This window comes from Furipterus horrens, unplaced genomic scaffold (assembly GCF_987537825.1).
Source record: "Furipterus horrens unplaced genomic scaffold, mFurHor1.1.pri manual_scaffold_4, whole genome shotgun sequence".
NCBI lineage: Eukaryota > Metazoa > Chordata > Mammalia > Chiroptera > Furipteridae > Furipterus > Furipterus horrens.
In genome coordinates, this window is record NW_028327174.1 from 174,946,782 (window position 1) to 174,966,673 (window position 19,892).

Genomic DNA, 19,892 nt, shown 5'->3' on the forward strand with positions numbered 1-19,892 from the left:
AAATCACATGGCATTTCTCCAGGTCTCACCTTTTTAAGCACTTTCCTTTCATTTGCACCTGCTCTAGCCCTGCAGGTGTGTGTCCTTCTTGCATCTGCTGCCCTGCAGCACACACACCACAGAGTACCAGCTTGGTGTCCAAACTCAGGACAGCCAAGCAGGAGCCTGAGGGCTGACAGAGAACAGGGTGGGCCAGGAGGGGCTGAACCCTGCTGGGTTGGGGCAGGCAGTGGGGAGGCCCAGCCACAGGTGCTGGGAAAGAGTCCAGTCTGTGTAGCAACTGGTGTATGTCAGATATGGCAGGAGACAGCAGGTCCTAAAGAGGGTGACAAGCATGCTCTCATGGCCAGGCTATGTTGAGCAGTGGTCAAGAGCACAGACTCTAAGGCTGACTGCTTGGGACAGCTCCCAGCTCTGCTTCATTCAAGGGTGTTACCTTGGAGAAATGACTTCCCCTCTCTAAGCCTCAGTTTCTGTGTCTTCAGCATGGGGTTTACTAGTTAACAAAGCACAAGGCACAGAGCCAGGCACAAAGTTAGCTAGTATCGTCTGGGGGCAGGTATGCAAAGAACAGAGAGTCCTCTAGGGTGGGGCAGGGAATTCCCACAGCATAACCCCCCTGTGGCCCTTAGCCCTCTGGGCCTACCTGGATGCCCAGCTGCTCTGTTTTCTGAAAAAGAACTGTTTCTGGATTTTGCGCCAAATTCCATCAGATGGATATGAACCATAAAATGAGGGAGTGTTTCATGACCTCACAGGGTAATCCAGACACATCCACCCCTTGAACAATTATTTTCTCTAGCAGTGACCTCCTTTGGGAGCTTGTCCCAGAATTGAATTCCCTACTTAACCTCTCAGTTCTTCCCTTTGCCTAACCTAATTTTTCTGTAATTTAAGTCTATTCTGCCTTACTTGGTCCTCTCTGTAGATAAACACCAGCTCGATGGAGATGCAGAGCCACTGCTAAGGTTCTCATTACAAGTCACTGAAAACTGCTCAGAATTCACCCTGGCCTTTGCATTTTTCAGGCACGGTCATCCTAGCCCCTAGCACCATTTTTAGTGAAAAGACAATCATGGACTGAGCACTAATATTTGCCAAGCACCAAGCCAGATGGTGAGCTGGGCTACAAAGAAGTCTAAGGCCAGGCCCCATCCCTTGACGATCCTCAGCTACATGTCTGAGGGGGAAGCAGAGGCTAAAATGAACATACTACTCTAAGAATAAATGTATGAAACATCTGCAGACGAGCACAGGAAGTGTTTCACTCCTTCTGAAACACTCTAGGACTAAAAAGCAGGGGATCCAGCACAATATAACTTCAAAAGTGCTTAGAATCAGAAGGCCTGGAGCTGAGGTCTAACCTCACCGATTATTCACTTGAGAAACTGACTTAGCATCTCTGAGCTTCAGTGCCCCTCGTCTGCAAACAGGGATCCCACATCTACTCTGGGAATCAAATGAGGCCACAGATGGAAAGTCACCTAGATTATGAGTACAGACTCTGGACCCTAGCTCTGTCCCTTACTAAGTCTGAGACCTGGGTGTGTCACTTAATCTTGTTGAGCCTCTGTCTGCTCATCCATAAACCAGATGACACAACCCATCTTCATAATGGCTATCGAACGAACATATGACCGGCACACAGTAAGTGTATCGTAAACGATTGTTGGTATGATGATCATTACAATTTAGTTGTTATTGGTAGTAAAGTGGCAATATAATTTTTATTGACTAGGTACATAATCCAAGTATTGCAGTTAGTCTTTAGGCAATGAAACAGCTTCAGACTGCTCTGCCAGGAGCTACCAAGACCTCAGTACACACTTTACTTTGAACACAACTTCTGCTCTGCGTTCCTAGAAGAAATGTGTTGGGACTGATATTTCCTGACCTTTCTCTCCAGTCAACACTGGTAAAAACCTGATCTTCCTTGACCCTCCCCAGGGTGGGGTTGATGCAGTGATGCCCTGTCCCCCGCCTCTGGCTCCCTCTCTGGGCCTGCTGCCATCAAGTGTTCCCTGCTTTCTGTCACCATGTGGCACGCTCCAGGAACCTGGATTTCCTTCCTAGTTACTCCACCTGTGGCTCCAGTTGACCCAGTTTGGAAGGGAAGAAGTACAAAGCAATTATGGCCTCAAGTCCCAGATTCATTTTTTCATACAGCCTTGCCAGGAATAAAGTAGAATGTTAATCTCTATTGATCCCTGCGCCTATTTCTCAACTAGTGCAGAACTCAGAGGAGTGTGTTAGAGCAGTAATGATTAAACTCAATTCCAACAACAACAAAAAAGGGGGTTACAAACCCACTGCGAAGAGGCCAAGGCCCGATGTCAGGGCTGGAGAGGCCATCCTCTGACGTGGGTACCCACCTTGAACATGGAGGGTGAGAACCACGCTGGCATGAAGACGAGGTTGCACAGGCGTGTGGTTGAGCAGTGCTGATCAATGCTGGCTAGCAAGGCCACTTCACCCAACTTTCCGTGTCCTACAATCTCCACAGGCACCTTCAGGATGATTTCCCCTTGCTCTTCATACACACCTGGAAACAGCACGATGCGGTCATATAGGCTGGCCATGGCCAAGGCACTGCCCAGGCTGTCAAACTCATGGCCCGGCCCGACGCTCAGGGTACGGCGTTCCCTCCTCCGGCGAAAAAGAGAAAAGCAGACAGAGGACTCTAAGTCCAGGGCATTCTTGGTCCACGTCTTGGAGGCAAGGTAATGCTGCTTGAAGGCCTCCCTCCAAGACTGAGGCTCCACGTCAGGCTGGTTGGGCCAGTTGGGGTGGCGGCACTCGGTGCAGCCCAGACACAGCTGTCGCCAGCGGGTGTTGTCCAGGCTGAGGATCAGTTCATACCAGGCCCTGCACACCAGGCTGCAGCGGCCCAGGTCAGGAACGTGCAGGTAGGCGAAGATCATGCGCCACAGCTCCGGAGGGAGCCCGCCAGTCTCCATGGTCACCTGGGAGACAAACACAGAACAAAAGAGGCTTTTGTTGACCCTGCTTACGGTCACCTTCTAAAAATACCCACTGCCTTCTCCAGACCCTAGGGGTGAGCAAGTGAACAAGGCCCAGCCAACCATAGGACTCCATCCCCTCCATCAGAATACCTCTCTGGAACTTTCTACCCAGAATGGGCAGGGAAGGCTCTCTTTTCCCTTTGACCATTCACCGTGTGGGGATGACCCCCGAACTGCTGGCAGCAACCTTCCCCACTTTGCAGAGAAGACCGTGTGGTACCAGAGCCAAGCAGAAATGAGGAGAGATAAAGGATAAAAATTGAAAAAGGGCAAGAAAAAAAGTGAGCACAGGTGCATGTGTCCCGGTCGGATTCCAGATCCCTGCAGATGCCCTGGAATCTTTTGTTCTTCCTTCAGTTTTGTGAGGCACCTCACAGGCCTTCTAATAAAGGCCCTTTGTGCGTAAGCTGGTTTGATCCGGGTTTCTCTGGCTGGTAACTAAGAATGTGGACTAACACCGCGGGAACCCGCCTTTGGCTGCTGTGGCCCAGAGCTCTGGATTCCCTGGACTCCCAGGGAAGGGACCTCTATTTCTTCACAGCAATAGGAATGAGAACTGAGGCAGTGAGTGTCCATTTGTCTGTCTCTCCTTATAACCAGATGAAATAATTACCACTGTTCCCCCACGTGAGGCAGCCTCAGGGAAGACTGCTGCTGGATCAGAGGCTATGGGTCTTGGTCCTGGCTTTGCCACTGGTAATATACTGATGTAACCTCTAGTGCCCTAAACATCTACAGGGCTGGCTGCCCAATCATCTGCCCCTTCCAGCAGCGCACACCCCACGGTTACAGGGGCTGGGCCCCCACAGCCATGTGCGTGCAACGTCGCTACCCTAGCCCCTTGGCTGCAAATGATTAGACTCTGGATGGTTCCAACTGGGCCACTAAGACCTCCAGGGGAGTAGGAGTTGTAATTCTAGACCCAGGTTGACTTCCGTCCTGAATAGAGGGGAATGAATGAATCACTTCTTTCCTAACTGTACATTCAGAAATAGTTGCTGGTGAACATTTTCTTGATGGGGGATGCATAAGAAGCTGGTCTAAAATGAGAGTAGAATGAGTCCGACACAGAAAAAAGCAGAGAAAAGGCAGAAAAGGGGGCATCCCAGTTCCTCCGCAGCGCTCCAGGTCTTGGTTCCAGGCTAGTTTCAGAGTTCAGCTTTATCCCTGCCTTTTGAATCCCATCAGCTAGCTCTGTACTGTTATCATAAAATTTCCTTTTTGCTTAAGCTGGCTTCGTTGAATTTCTGTCATATATACCTACTTAAAGCCCTCTCATCTATGAGTGTCAGTTCCTCCATCTGAAAACAAGGGGATTGTGTTAGAGCAACTTCCAAGTCTGAATCCCTTATAAAGTCTGTAGACAACCAGAAACTAAAATGTATAGAAACAGCGCAGACTCCACACTGACTTTAATCAAATTGTTAACTTCTTCAGGGTCTTGGTTTTCCTCTCAGCTTTATGAAAATGATGATACTAGCCAGCTATCTAAGCCCCAAGAAGGCTAGAAGCACAAACGTATGTTTATGTCTGGAAGGAATTCTGAGCGTCTTCAAGACAGGTGTGGCTTTAACGCTGCAGATTAGTACTGGAGGCTGCGTATATGGGCTTTTCTCTCATGATCACTCAGTGAAACTTTACAAAGTCCTCAGGGGCACTGGAGAAAAGTGGATCTCTGGACTGGTAAGCATTACAAATACAGAGAAAACAGGCTCCAGACAGTTGTCACTGCTCCAGATGAATGCCATTTATTCATGGTGGTTTCTGTGACCGTGAAATCTCCTGTTTATCACCTACTTCTTTAGCTATGTCTGCTTAGGCTTTTTAAAAGAAAAATGGACTTCTACCTCTTCTCTAACCGTAATGTAGCTAAGTGATCACACCCATTCTCTTGGCTTCAACTGCCACTAAATTCACGACTACAAAATCTGAATCTCCAGCCCCAATGGTCTCTTTCAGGCTCCACACATGAACACCCAATTGCCTGTTGGTCAATTCTACTCAGATACTTCACAGATAATAAAAACACAGCACTCTTTCCAAAACCAAACCTCAACTTCCACTTCAGGCCACAACAGAACAACTGGAGCTGGATTCATCCTTCTGCCATAAACAACTACAAAGCTGGACAAGATAGATGAGGGAGACTGAATATATGCTTTCGGGCACTGAACAACCAGCTGCACACGCCTGTGATCTTTGTGAGAAGGGGAACAGGGGGGTGAGCGCATGACTGGCCCCGCTTGCATCCTGAGGCACCTTCTTACTCCGGTGCAGGAGATGGAGCCCAAGCAGAGAGGGAGTCTCACTGAGTAGGCAGATCTGAGTTCTGTGCTGCTGAAGCGCTGGGATCTCTGAGGCCGGGTGCCAGGACAGAGTGAGCAGCACAGAGTGGGTGGGCAGTTTCATGGCTGAAAGCTGGACCGCACTTGCTCAGGGCAAGACTTCATGAGGCCAGTAAAGATTGCCTGTTATGGGGTAAACAGTGATACTAGTGATCACACGGAGCTGGGAGACAATGGAATCCCAGCCCAGACTGTGGACTGTTCACGTTGAGACTCAGAAAGGATGTGCCATAGGAATACATTCAAATTGGAAGAAGAAAAGTGAGCCTGATAAGATCAAAGGGTTCCACCAGTATCTTAACTGCCTGCTGGAACAAAACTTAATACTCTTAAAAACAAAAAAGACAACATAGTTTAGACTCCCTCAACACGGAAGCCAGAAGACTATGTGGTATTGGCATAAGAAAAAATAAGAGTTCAGTCCTTTTGTGGGTGGTGGCCCACGTGGAGAGAATGCTATAAAGGCGTTGGGCATGCTGCAAGGGTACAAGGTGGTGGGGTGCTGCCTGCCCACCCCCAAATGCCTCACACCGCCCCGCTACCCCATGTGCATCTTTGCATCTAACCATGTCATTGCCAAGTCCTGCTTCTGGTACTTTGTGTCTCAACTGAAGAAGATGAAGAAATCTTCAGGGGACATCGTCTACTGTGGGCAGGTGTTCAAAAAATCCCTCCTCTGGGTGAAGAACCCTGGCATCTGGCTGTGCTATGACTCCCACAGTGGGGCTACAACATGTACTGGGAGTACCGGAACCTGACCACCACAGGTGCCATCACCCAGTGCTACTGAGAAATGGGGGCCAGGCACCGCGCCCACGCCCACTCAATCCAGATCATGAAGGTGGAGGAGACTGCGGCTGGCAAGTGCCACCGACTGGAAGTCAAGCAGTTCCAGGACTCCACGGTCAAGTTTCCGCTGCCCCACTGGGTCCTTTGTGGCCAGCACAAGCCATGCTTCACCACCAAGAGGTCCAACATGTTCTTTTAGATGCAGGGCCTCCTTGTCCCCTGGTATGCCCAGATAAATTTCACGGGAAAACCGAAAAATAAAGAAAAGGAAAGAAAAGAAGAGAAAAGTAAAGAAAAATAGAGTCTAGATCCTCTCTGAGGTCAGTTGAGGGTTTCCTTTTATTCAAATGTTGCATTCCCTGTTGTTCCATTTAGCTTTATTTACGTATCTTTACACTAATCCATGGGGATCCATGGGGCAACAGAGATTTCTATAACCAAGTAACACTTTAAAAAATATATTCAAGTTTTGTCCTTGATTTTTGCCACTGGGGCCTCTGAGCTATGGAATAAGAGTAACAAATGTTACTCTGTGCGCCCAGAGTGTGAGCCCTGCAAAGGCCTGGAGAAGCAAGAGTGGGCACCAGCTCAGGGTGGGAGCAAGCACGTCCTGAGGAAGGAAGGCCTCAGGCTGTTCCTTTAGTTACGTGTTCCCAAGCGTGTGAGAGCTCAAGGTTTCCGTGTGGTACTTCCTAACAGCCCACTGGAGGTATCCACATGCCTCTGGGACACCTGGTATCCCCAGCCTCAGTGGGTGAAGCAGAGGCCCCCCTCTTGGGAGGTGAGTCCCACAAGACTTGGAGCTTAACAAGCAGGCTCTACTGTGTCCCAGCCTTGTGGGTCTAGGCAAACCCTTTAGCCTCTCTGAGCTGATATCCTCACCTGCAAACAGGCTAATGATGGCTGTCCTGCTACACCTCATGAGGACTTTGAGAATTTCCAAAGAAAAAAATCATTTATTCACCAAATATTCATTGAGTGTCAATTATTATGCTAGGCACTGTTCTAAGTGCTAGGCACTGTTCCAAGTACTGACAAGCAGTAAACAAGACAAAGTCCCTACCTTTAGAGACAGACAGTAAGATTTAAAAATAACATAAACGCTGTGAAGAGAAATAAAGCAGGCTAAGGTCTATGCATCTGCGTGCATGCACATGTGGGCTATTTTAGATAGGGTTGTTAAGGAAGGTCTCTAAGGAAGTGACATTTAAACAGAGACCTGAATGACATTTAAAGTCATGGGATGGAATGAAATCACCAGAGAGAGCAGAGAGTGAAGAGAGATAAGCCTGCTGACCAAGTCCTCGCCAGCCTCACATCTAAAGGGCATGGACTGAGAAGGTCTCGCTAAGGAGAAATTGGGAGTTAAGACCCTGAGACCCTGTATAGAGTCTAATCAACATAAGGCACGAGAAGCAAAGCTTTGCTCGTTTTGCTGTCTAGACTCCCACTGCTTCTGACGGGGTGGCTTCTATGGGCCATTCAGTTTGCTGAGGATCCTGATGGGTAGGCAAGTCAGCAATAAAATCTCTAGCGACATCTATCTAGCTCACTAATGCTTTGGTTGGAGTGGATTTGTGGGGTGAGCGAAGGGGACACGAGGAAGTATATCATGCTACACCACAGGGAGTGCCCATGTGAGAAGTGAGACAGCATTTGCAGATGCAGAGTGGTCAGGTGACACTGTGCCTGAACACCTGCTGTGAGGAAACTCACCGTGATGAATTAGGACACATTCTGCCCTCAAGGAGCTTGTCGTCACACGCGCGCGCGCGCACACACACACACACACACACACACACACACACAATATAAGCTCCTTAATGGCAGAAACTTTGTATCATTGCTTTGGATTATGCCTAGAACTATGCCTGGCCCACAGTAGGTGCTTGATAAACATTTACTGAATGAATGAATAATCACCATCATCATTATCTGGGGTTATTAGGAGAGCTGAGACTATTCAAACCATTAGCTTTAGAATCCCTACAGTCACACAGATCCCCAAGGAATGATAAAGAAGCAAATAAAACGCAAGTATGCAGTCAACACTTGCTATGTACAAGGCCATGGTGAGCACTGTTAGGTGTCAGGAATCAGACAGACTCTACCCTCAAGTCTGGTAGTGGACAAAGATATCTTTATAAAAACAAACAAACAAAAGAAACCCCCCCAAAAAACAAAAACAACCCCCTCCCAATCCAAAACCACAGTAGAAGGGAAAAAGTACTTAGTGCCATAAGAGGGAAAGCCCTTGTTTAAAGAATAAAGATGTGACCTCCAATTAGGGAAATGAGCCAATAATAATAGAAGGCAATAAAAACAGCAGCAGCTACCATTTTACTAAGCAAGGCTATTTGAAGGGCATAAAACATTAAGCACTTTTTCTGCCTTATTTCACTTTATTCTCTCAACACCTCTCCAAAGCCTTACAACTCAGAATGAGGTTCCCAGGACCTAAGAGCTGGTTAGAAATGCCAACTCTTGGGCACCATCCTGTACCTACTGAATCAGAATTGGCATTTCAACAAGATGACCAGGAGACTCACGTGTACTGTATGTTTGAGGAGCACTGATTTAAAGTATTATTGTCTTCATGTTACAGATGAAGAAACTAAGCCTGAGGGAACTTACGTGACAAATGACTTACCCAAAAATTACTGTCAGAGAGCAGCAGAGCCCTTTTCTGAATTTAGGCCGGACCCTAAAATCTTGTTTTTTAACCACTGGGGTTTTTAGCCGAACTTCATGGAAGAGCTGGCGTCTGAGCTGGACTCTGAGACACGGGTAAGGACAGGGCCAGAGAATGGAGGGAAGGGGAAGTAAGCAGAGGAAGCGGTCTGCAAAAGCCCTGGGGTAGGAAACACCCAGCCCGTTTCGGACAAAGTAAGAGCCTCAGTCTGGCTGCAGCTCCCGGAGTCTTCAGGGGTCAGGGGGAAAAGCCAGCTGGATCAGTTCACACAGAATTTTAATTAATTGGGGGCCATTGGGAAGCAGCACAAAAGGCCCTACCCCACGCTGAAATGAGTCAGACAACAGAGCCCAATAGGCCTCTCGTCTGGGCTCTGCCTCTCCCTTCCTGGGCAATCTGAGGACAGGGGACTTAACAATTCTGCTTCCATGTGTGTATGATGAAGAAAATGCACTTACTTCCCACCAAGGGAAGGCCACATCAGTGCCCAAGTGGCAGGAATTTTGCTTTTAATATAAAAGTAAGGGGTAAAAAGTATCTAGGATAATCAGCACTCTATTTGGTACAGACAAAGGGATAAAAAGGTATTTTCTCCCCACGTTCTGAGGCATACAAAGCTCCCGTGTAAAGAACTACAAACTGTATTGTTAAGCAACTGTAATGGGTTAATGATTTCAGATCTTTATTCAAATCAAAGTAAATCTCCCTAAAGTTTTGTGGATTTTCACCTAAAAATACACAGTAAAAATGAGAGAGCCCTGTATACATACATACCTACACACATACACACACTACTGAAAATGAGACAAAACTTAAAACTTTGAAGATGACAAAAATCTCAGCTGGGTTTTTCATCACTTCTTCAAACCATAGCTCTCTTCAGTCTGAGAAATAACCAGCTGCTTCATATTTTCAGCTTTGAAATTTGATGAAACAGACCAGAACGCTGTGTTCTGATGCACATATGCTGCCTTCTGAGTGCAGGTGGGGAGCCATGAAGGCCCCCACCTCTCTCCTTCAGTGCACCGCCCGTCCCTGTGGTTCACCCAGGAGAGCGCACTGGGCTGGGAATCCTGAGACTTGGGTTTTAGTCCCGATTTAACACTAATTAGCTGGGTGACCTTGAGGCGGCAGGGAGAGATGGGATGCACACTTCCTAAATACCAGGTACTTTTTATATGCCACCTCAGTGGGCACTGATAACAATCCAAGAGGCAGTAGTCTTACCCTCAAGTCTAGGATAAACAGTTATTCCCGTTTTTTATTTAGTTGGTAAGCAGCACAGCTGAGGTTCCGTACCTGCACCGAGCTTACGGCCCCTGCACAGGTCCCAGGTGAGCCTAGGAAGTGGCTGTTCTTGGATCTGATGTCCATCTCTGGTCCAGTAAGTTTTGACTCCTAGCAGGTAGGGATAGGGCAAGATTTCACGGTGGAGAATATAACTGTTTGGGGCTTTCCCAGCATGAAAAGGAGTTGTGGATGTAGAAGTTTCTCTTAGAAAGGGCTTTGGGGCCAGCAAGCTCCATGGCTGACACGTTGACTACACCTCCACATGCTAGAGAGCCCCCTGTACCGGCTCTCTCACCTCTGCTGCTGCGAACCGCCAACCTGCCCTCAGCCAGCAAAGCCGAAGTGCCCCGGTGTTGGTGGGCAACGGAACAGTTTGACCAGACTCTTCCTTCCCTTTCAATGGGCTCATGAACACGTGATGCCCTTTCTTTTTCTAGTACAGATTTAACTGCGTTAATTCCAATCGCAACTTCTCTTACCCTCTTCTTTCTTTGCATCACTCTTCCAGTCATTATTACTCAGTGAAGTGGACTGTAGTAGCTGTAACTTCTGTCTACCCGGCACACCTTCCCACTTCTGGCTCCTTAGAGGAACTCTGCTCCCCTTCCTTTCAGTCCTGGTGGGACTGTTTTTCATAGTGTCTCCGGCCTCTAGCACACAGGATGGATACTTGACCCAAAATAGATCATCAGAACACCCCATCTGCCATGCCAGGGTGGGGACAACACAGAACAGTTCATCTGAGGAATGAAGGCAACTAAAGAAAAGCAAGGCTGAGCAACTGGGACACACACACACACACACACACACACACACACACAAAATTTCTTGAGCCCCTGGATCCAGCTATGCAGTTTTATAAGCCAAGATATTTTCTTCTAAAAGTTAAGAGTCTAAGCTCATCACACGCACACACACACACACACACACAAAATTTCTTGAGACACACACACGCACACACACAAATATTTCTTGAGCCCCTGGATCCAGCTATGCAGTTTTATAAGCCAAGATATTTTCTTCTAAAAGTTAAAAGAGTCTAAGCTCATCATGTGCAACCAAAACAGTTCTAATAAATGTATGTTGTTTTCTCAAGTAAGTTCTTTGCTCTCTTTTTCCTCCATTATCACGTTTGTTCCATCTGTGGGTCCTGAAACGACTCTTATCAAAGCTGATGCAGTGCATTACAACTAGTCTACCCATAAGCGGGAAGAGGATAAACAGTTCAATCAGTCTAAAGTCCTGTACTGTCCAAAAGAAGTGTAGGGATATTTATCACCTCTAACTAACTTACCAACGCTGGTTAAATTAAAATTTCAGGGGTAACCATTAAAAAAGAGAACGTGGACACACCCAAACCAGTATAAGAGAAAAAAACCCTGAATGATTAAAAATAACCCCAAAGAGCTCTGACTGGTGTGACTCAGTTGGTTGGGCATCACTCCACAAAGCGAAGAGTTGCCGGTTCAATTCCCAGTCAGGGTACATGCCTGGATTGCAGGTTTGGTCCCTAGTCAAGGCACGAGCAGGAGGCAACTGATTGATGTTTCTCTCCCTCTCTTTCTCCTTCCCATCCCCTCTCTCTAAAAATAAATAAAATCTTTAAAAAATAACCCAAAAGAAGGAAAGAGTTAAAATGAAGTGAAGAACTGGCAGGGCCAATATGTAAAAAGCATAAAATATGAAGACATTTAAACCTAAATATATCAGTGGTTATATTAACTAAATAGGAACTAAATGTTCATTAAGAGATAAAGACAGGCTATTAAAAAATCCAATTATATGTTGTTTATAAGAGACATTCTAAAACACATACCTTGATAGATAACAACAACAGAAAAAGATGGTGTAGCTATATCAGATAAAATGGAGCTTAAGGCAAAAATATATATTTTATTAGAGATAAAAAGGGAGATTCAAAATGATAAAAGGTTAATTCTACAGGAAGGTATAACAACTTTATATTAGCATGCACTTGATAAGAGGGTTCAAAGATATAAAGCAAAAAACTGCAAGGTGAAATAGACAAATTCATAGCCATAGATGGATATTTTAACACATTTCTTTCTATAACAGACAGAATACGCCAAAAAAATCCTAAAGATTTGAATATAATTAATACTTAATCTAATGTCATTACATAGAACACTGAATACATCACTTTTGAGCACATGTAACATTTATAACAACTGACCATAAACAGAACCCTAACAGAAATTTCAATAAATGTCAAAGGATTAAAATTATATAAAACAAACTCTATGACCATAATCAATTAATAAAAGATGACTAGAAAACATTCATACGTTTAGAAACTAAGAAATACATTTCTAAGATACCTATGAGTCTAAGGAGAAATCACAATGAAAATTAGAAAATATTTAGAAATAAATGACTAAAATACCACATATCAAAACTTGTGAGGTCCCACTAAACAGTATTCAGAGAAAAATGTCTAGCCTTAAATGGAAAGAATAAAAACAAAAAGATAAAAATCAATAAACTAAGCATCCATTTAAAAAATTTAGGAAAAACAAAAATAAAATATATGTAAGAAAAGTAGAATAAAAAAATAGAGAGCAGAATTCAATGAAATGAAAAATAAACTTTCTATGGAGAATATCAAAGACAAAAACACAAAAACTGGTTCTTTGAAAAGAATCTCTACTGAAACTGAAGAAGAAACAAAGGAAGAAAGCATAAAAATGAATCCAAGTGAAAGGGGGGATATTTTTACAGATGTTGTAGACATTAAATGAATAATAAAGAAATATTAGAAATAAATTTATGTAAATAAATTTGAAATCTTAGAAGGGACAAATTCCTAGAAAAATATTACCTAGTAAAACTAACTTAGGAAGAAAAAATTTTAATTGTCCTAGAACCATTAAGAATATTGACTCCATGGTCAAAAATAAAAGAAAACAAACTTCCAGACTCAGGTGGCTTCATCACTGAGTTGTCTCACACATTCAAGGGACAAAGTAGGGAAACTAAATGGGTGCTGGAGGAGGAAGCCAATGGGTATTAGTTAGCTCTGTGGACTAAAGGCAGCAACAAGGACTGTAGTTTGTCCCACTGACCTTTGTCTTGTAAGTTTTCTCAGAAATTGCCACCAACAAGAATCCTAGGAAAGCTGTATCTGGATGGAGTAAACTTGAGATAAAAAGGGAATGGATCCAAATGGACTACAGAGAGTACTACTGGGGCCCCACCCAGATCCTCTTTACTGGCTAGCACATCCACCCCCCAAGACGGAAGTTTCAGCTGGTAATAGCTAGCCTGGTTATACCTCTCTCTCCCCTCTCCCCCCATCTTGCTTCCTGCGTTCTCCTCGTCCTGAGCACTTCTCCCAGTAAACCACTTACACAAGAATCCCCATTTCGAGTCCTGTTTCTAAGGAATAGCACCTAAGATAGCACCATTTAACAGGGGGAGAAGAGTCACAGAATGGGACGGGATACTTCTAAAACATGTAACTGACAAAGGACTGTTACAGAAACAGGGGAGTCCAAAAACAAACCCCAGAGTTTGCGGCTGGGAGATAGGGAGCAGGAAGCAGCTTTCAGGATGCCCTTGCATGCCTGGAGCTAGTGGCTGGATACATTGTTGCAAAGATCCGCTTTACTTCCAAGACTCAGGAAGATGGGAGGGATCTTGGACTGTGGGCTGGTAGGGAAGACGCAGACAGAGCCTACCTAGGGTTCTGTGAATGGTCAGAACTGTTTGCAACACCCACTACGTGAGAGGATGCAGGGGGAGAGAGGAGGCAGGGAGGAAGAGAGGGAAGGAGCTGCGGACATTTTGGGTTGGCTCTGGCTCTAGGAGGCTCTCTCTCTCTCAGGCTCTCTCTGGCCCTCACGCCCTCACTCTCTGGCTCTTGTGGCCTCCCTCCATCTGGCTTGGAGCAGGGGTCTCCAGGCGGCTTTAAGAAGAGGCTCTTGCCAGGCTGCTTGGAGAAGGAGAGGAGATCCATGCGGTTTGCAGGAAGAAGGCAGTTTGCAAGGAGGCTGAGAATCCAGGTGGTCCTGCATTGAGAGCTGGAGGGCACCACAGCACAGAAAGGGCCTCCCCAATCAGAACTGAGTGATTGGCAGCTACTGGTAAAGCTGAACTGTGCCTAGGAAGTAGGGAAACGGTGTTTCTGACTTTCCTAAGACTGGCCAGGTTTGGGAGGGGGAGGCAGGACTATGTGTAAATAAACAATTCTTTTCCTTTTCACCAAACTCTGGTATTCAGAGTTATGATTCTGGCGGCGGGCAATCGGGCCCCTAACTAAACAGCCCGTGGGTTCTGTTTCAATCAGAGCAGCCCAGGGGTTCTGTTACAGGACCACTAACCAAAATGTATCAAGAACTCTAACAAATCAATTTAAAAAATTGAAAAATAGGTAAACACTTGCAGTTCGCAAAAGAGACCATGCGGTTAACCAATAAAAAAGTGCTTGACATCAGTAGCAACCAAGGAAGAAAATTAAAACCACAAGAGATACCATTATACACTGAATATAGTTAAAAGTTTTTTAACTAACAATACCAACTATTTGCAAGGATGTGAAGCAACTGAAACTCTCCTATACTGTTGGCCAGAAAGTAAACTGGTACGATCACTTAGAAAACTGGCATTATCTGGCAAAGCAAATCTACTTTGACATAATAACCTAAAGAAACTTATTCAGATACACAATAGAAAATATCTAAGGATGCGGTTGCCCGCACTGTTCTTGGTAGTCAGAAACTATAAGCAACACAGGTGCTCACCAACTACAGGATGAATAAATATGTTGTGACATACTGATATCATGAAACACACTGTTGGCCATAAAAACAAGTGCGGTCATCACACGAATGCAATTCAAACAAGATGAAAGAAAGAAGCAAACACAAAATGCACACAACGTGATTGCATGTGTATAAAGTTTAAAAACTAGTGAAAAGAAATGGTATTGTTTAGAGATATAACTGTAGGTGACAAAACTACAAAGAAAAGCAAAGAAATGATAATGACAAAAGTCAAGATAGCTGTTTTTTCCAGGGAAGAGCTTATGATTTGGAAGGGGGTGCTATGAAGAACTTTTAAGTACTGACAATGTTCTAGTTCCTGACATGGGCGGTGGTTACATGTATATTTCCCTTAGAACTGTTCAACTATACATTTGTGGTTTTCTTCCTGCAGGCATTCTTGTTGTATCTCATATTTTTTAAAGTTTAAAACTAAGACAATGAAATAAACATACTGATGATTGTATGATTCTTAGAAAAGTTGAGGGGACTGAAAATCTTTCATTTTTAAATTAAAACCTTGCTCCCCAAATATCTAACAGGGGACCTGCCAAGTAAAATTTCCATAATGCCTATTTCTCTTAGGACTATAGGTGGAGACGCAGTCTTCTGGGAACAGATCTATGCTTTGTCAAGAGTCATCAGAGGATCCCTCTTACATATGAAAAGTAAGGTGAGTAGGCACCCCAAGTCCTAGGGAGTTATCTTATTGAAGCCTGTCGTTCCTGAAAATCCTTCATAGGAAGAATCCGGGAGAACTAGAACCAATTTGCCAAAAAATGGCTTGAATTAGGGTTAGGAACACAAGGAACTGAGCCTCCAGAGCCTGATAAAAAGGTTTGAAAATGGGGTGATCCTGACCAAGACTGCTAGCAGGAAAGGGCCCTATAGGCCTCCCAAGAGAGCTCACCAGGAGACTGGGTGAACCAGCCTAGTGACAGGCTCAACACACAGCCCAGAGTGCGGTGCTCTGGGGAGAATGGCTAAGCACATGGGCATAAACTAGAAAAGCTCTAACCTTGGAATTCAAGCATGGGATCAAGCTGGCAGGAACCTGGTCCAACAAGGGCGCTGAGCAGCAGTGACCACACATCCTTGGACCGTGCAGGACAGCTCTTCCAGAGTGATACCATTTAGCTGTGTCAGAAATAACAGCGTGGGTGGACTGCTCAGACTCTGCAGTTCTCGCTCCTCTGGAGAATGGAAGGCTGACTTCTTTGGACTGTTTAAGCCTCCAGGGGGTTTGGAAGTGGGAGACATTGAAATCACTAACAGGGGCATTAAAGGGCTTGGGAGATTACTTGGAAAAATAAAGAAATACGTGACTGCATTAGAATATAACTGGTGAAACCGGACACACAGATTAAACACTGAAAATGAAACAGACAAAATCTTAATCATACGTCTCCCTGTTTATCTACCTTTATGTACACAATAGCGTGTGTATGAGTAGAAAACTAATACATCACTAAGATAACAGAAAGAGATGCCCTGGCTGGTGTGGCTCAGTGAATTGAGTGCCAGCCTGCAAACCGAAGGGTTCCATTCCCTGTCAGGGCACATGTCTGGGTCGTGAGTAGGTCCCCAGTAGGGGGCATGCAGGAGGGAGCCAACTGATGTCTCTGTCTCTGTCTCTCTCTGCCCTCTTTTTTTAAAAAGAGATTTTATTTATTTTCAGAGAGGGGAAGGGAGGGATAAAGAGAGGAAAAGAAACATCAATGTGTTTGTGTGTGTGAGTGAGAGAGATAGACAATGAGGGAAATTAGTAGGCCTGTGATAGATGACTTAAGAGAAGGTTCATTCATTAAGACAAGTGAAAGAACAAAATACTTCTTGTACTACCATCTATTATTACTATGTGACTGAGACAAGTAAAAGGATCTTGTTTCTTTTACATCTTCCTTGAAAAGCATCTCAAGCATGTCTTCTTCGTTGCCCAGGACACTATCCCTCCAACCTCTGAGAGTGCTGGCTGGCTCTTAATCTATACCTATCAGAGCCCCATTGATTTGCACCTTGCATTTCCACCACTCCTCTTGGCCCTGCCACACATGCATGTTTGTTAAAAGAAAGAAGAAAAGAGGGAGGCAGGGAGGGATAGTTTGACTTCTCTGGAGCTGAAAAAAAACAGGTCCATCACCAGAAAACAGAAACCCACAGTGAACTTGGGGCTGTCTGACCAGGTTATTACTTAACAGCTACTCGTGCTAGCATAAGAATACAATTCATCTGATAACCATGGAAACCAAAATGAAAGCACTACAGTAAAGGTGGCTCTTTTCAGAAATCCAAAAACAATTAAGAGGCCTGAAACCAGAAAGACAAAGAAATCCAACTGCTCCAAGCCAGAAGGAAATCCTTCCCTAAAAGCCCTGACAAAGCATTATTTTCTCCAGTGCCTAAACTCTGACCAGTCTTCCACAAGGGCTCTGAGGTCACTGCGATTGATAATGAAACAATTTAGGCCTCTCTGTGTGTTTCTGTACTTTGGGACCAGCTTCTATGAGGCAAGCTCACTGGGAGCTGAAACTTACTGTTATTATAAAATGTACTGAGAACAAGCGAAGGAATGGATATATATATATATATACACACACATATATAACATATATATTTCTTCTCTAGCTCCTAGTGTACTAGCACACAGTAGGTGCTCCAAAAGTACTTGTTGAATAAGTGAAAAATTAGGTTAGACTTGAGGAAAAGCACAGTGTCTGGTAAACAGTGGACGTTCTTTCCATCACACAGTGCCAGCATTCTGTCAGGTCCTAAGAAAATCAAAGTCTCGGTCTCTTTCCGGGTCCAGCCCCTCCATTTGCAAAAGGAGATAGTTGCATTAGATGGCTTCCCAGGCATCTTCCAGCGCTGACAGTTAATCACTGTACTGTGCTTTTTTTGGTGGTAGCGCAGGCCTGGCATTTGTTTTTTTTCTTCTTCTTCTCAGAGGGAATTTGATACCCATCTGTCCAAGGCATTAATGTTCCCATTCTGCCTGACTCATTTGATAGGAACAACAGGTTCAGTGCCAATTGTAAATGAGAACCAAAGGGGCCCAGAAAGAGAAAAGCGGAAAGAGTCCCAACGTGCACCCTTTCTTAGGAAACCAAACAGCACCCTTTTTAAGGACTAAATATATAGAAACTGAAGTGTGATTATTCTAAACATCCCTCACGTGAAGCTTACTAATTTAATACTGATTATATTAATAGCACTATATTTGAGTACTTCTGTGTCTGACACTATGCTGAGCACTTTAAACTTAATCCTCACAGCATCTCATGAGCTAACTAGTATTATCTTCTTTTAACAAATTAGGATTCTATATGGTTCAAGAGCACACAGCTAGCAAGCAGCAAAACTAGAACTTGAACCCAGGTCCTCCAGAATGAATTCTAGCTCTTCAAATGGCTTTTCATTCTTCACTGCAGTCCTATGAGGGAAGCCAAGCAGGGGGTCATCATCACCTTTACTTTAAAGATGGAGAAACCGAGTCTCAAAAAGGCTTCCGATTTGCATAAGATACAGAAGACATTGAATAAGGTGCCCGGCCCAGACCCTCGCTCCTGCGTTCATTCCTAGGTGAGGGCTCTTCCCACCCCAAGAGTCTGCTTCTTCCTCTTGGAGTTCACTTAAACACTGGCAAAATCTCAGGGTTGAAGGTTACCGCGGAGGCCCACCTTCCCGGGGTGATCATTTTATAGGAGGGGAAACCAAGGCACAGCTCTTCTTCCGAGTGGCTGAGCATCCAGATGCTTGCAGGGTGCAGGAGCGCGGGGCCGCGAGCAGCCTGCGGGCACCCCTGCCTGGTCCCGCCAGGGCCAGATGCTCAGCCTCTGCAGGGACCCAGCAGAGCCTCCTGGGCGGGTGGCCTCCAGAAGCGCCCAGGTTCCCTGGAGTAGCCCCCAGGCTCCCCAGCCCCTCCCCGGCCCGCCCCCTGCTCCAGGCCTGGGGCATCACGGGGGACGTGAATAGAGTGAGTTCGCCAGCAGCATCTGCGGGCCGACCGCCTCTTACCTGCCTGGAGCTCTCGGGGATGCTCGCCCACTCAGTCCCGGCAGCCGGCGTCGGAGCCACAGAAGAGCCGCGAGGAGTGGGGTGGGTGGACTCGCCGCGAGCCCCGCCCGGGGGCGGTCGGTTGCTGAGCCGGTGCGGGGCGGGCATCATCACGTGACCTGCGAGGCCGGGGATGCTGGGAGCGGTGGACGGACAGCGGGCCCGTTCCTATAGACCACCGCAGCGGAAAGGAAACCTAGTCCGGAGGAGTTCCTGCAGGGAGGGACTGAGAGGGAAGAGGAAGGGAGCCAGCCACGAGGGGCTGACGCAAGGGGCTTCAGATCCTGCGAAGTCAAGCCTGTGGGAGGACGATTAGGGCTTGTACTGCGTGGCCCCAGAAGGGACAGAAATAGAATCGGTGGGTGGAAATTGCAGGGAGGCATGCTGGGGTCAGTATAAAGAAGATTCTACCAACCACCAGTTATCTATAGTTGGGCTATTTCAGATGGTCCTAAGGTGTGCTCATAGAGGCTGGGTTCATTCATTCAACAGACTGACATTAGGAGTATATAGATATAGGACTTAGCACAGTGCCTGCCGAATAGTAAACGGTAGTCGCTGCTGCTTGTTATTATTATGGGCATAAAAGTGAACAAAGCTGATATAGTTCCTATCCTCTTGAAGTTAATTTTCAAGTGGAGAAGGTAGTCATTAATCAGATATCATTTGAACGTGTATTTTAAATTATGGTAAGTTCACTGAAGGAACTCTGATGTAAAAGTAGGGGGGGGGGCAAGGGAAGGTAGTCAGGGACCTCTCGGAGAAAGGTAAGGCGTTCACAGGATGGAAGAGAGGAGGGAAAGCCATTGTGAATACCCGGGTGGGGTTGGGTGGGGTGGGGTGGAGTGGGGCAGGGCAGGGCTGGGCAAAGAAGACTGCTCTTTGGGTAAATAGAAGATGTCCAGTTTGTTAGAAGCTT

The 19,892-nt window shown here is 45.7% G+C and overlaps 1 protein-coding gene and 1 pseudogene across 1 annotated transcript in view; one reads left to right on the top strand and one right to left on the bottom strand.

Moving 5' to 3' along the window:
• FBXO10 (F-box protein 10) overlaps positions 1-18,990 on the bottom strand; it is a 38,946-nt gene extending 19,956 nt beyond the window's left edge. The window contains exons 1-2 of the mRNA XM_090274434.1: positions 18,935-18,990; positions 2,373-2,963 (exon numbers count right to left, since the gene is read on the bottom strand). Coding sequence (XP_090130560.1) covers positions 2,373-2,957 — 585 coding nt within the window. The 5' untranslated portion in view covers positions 2,958-2,963; positions 18,935-18,990. The remainder of the gene's footprint in view (positions 1-2,372; positions 2,964-18,934) is intronic.
• LOC150013406 (large ribosomal subunit protein eL20 pseudogene) lies at positions 5,833-6,356 on the top strand (annotated as a pseudogene).
• Positions 18,991-19,892: the final 902 nt, after the last annotated feature.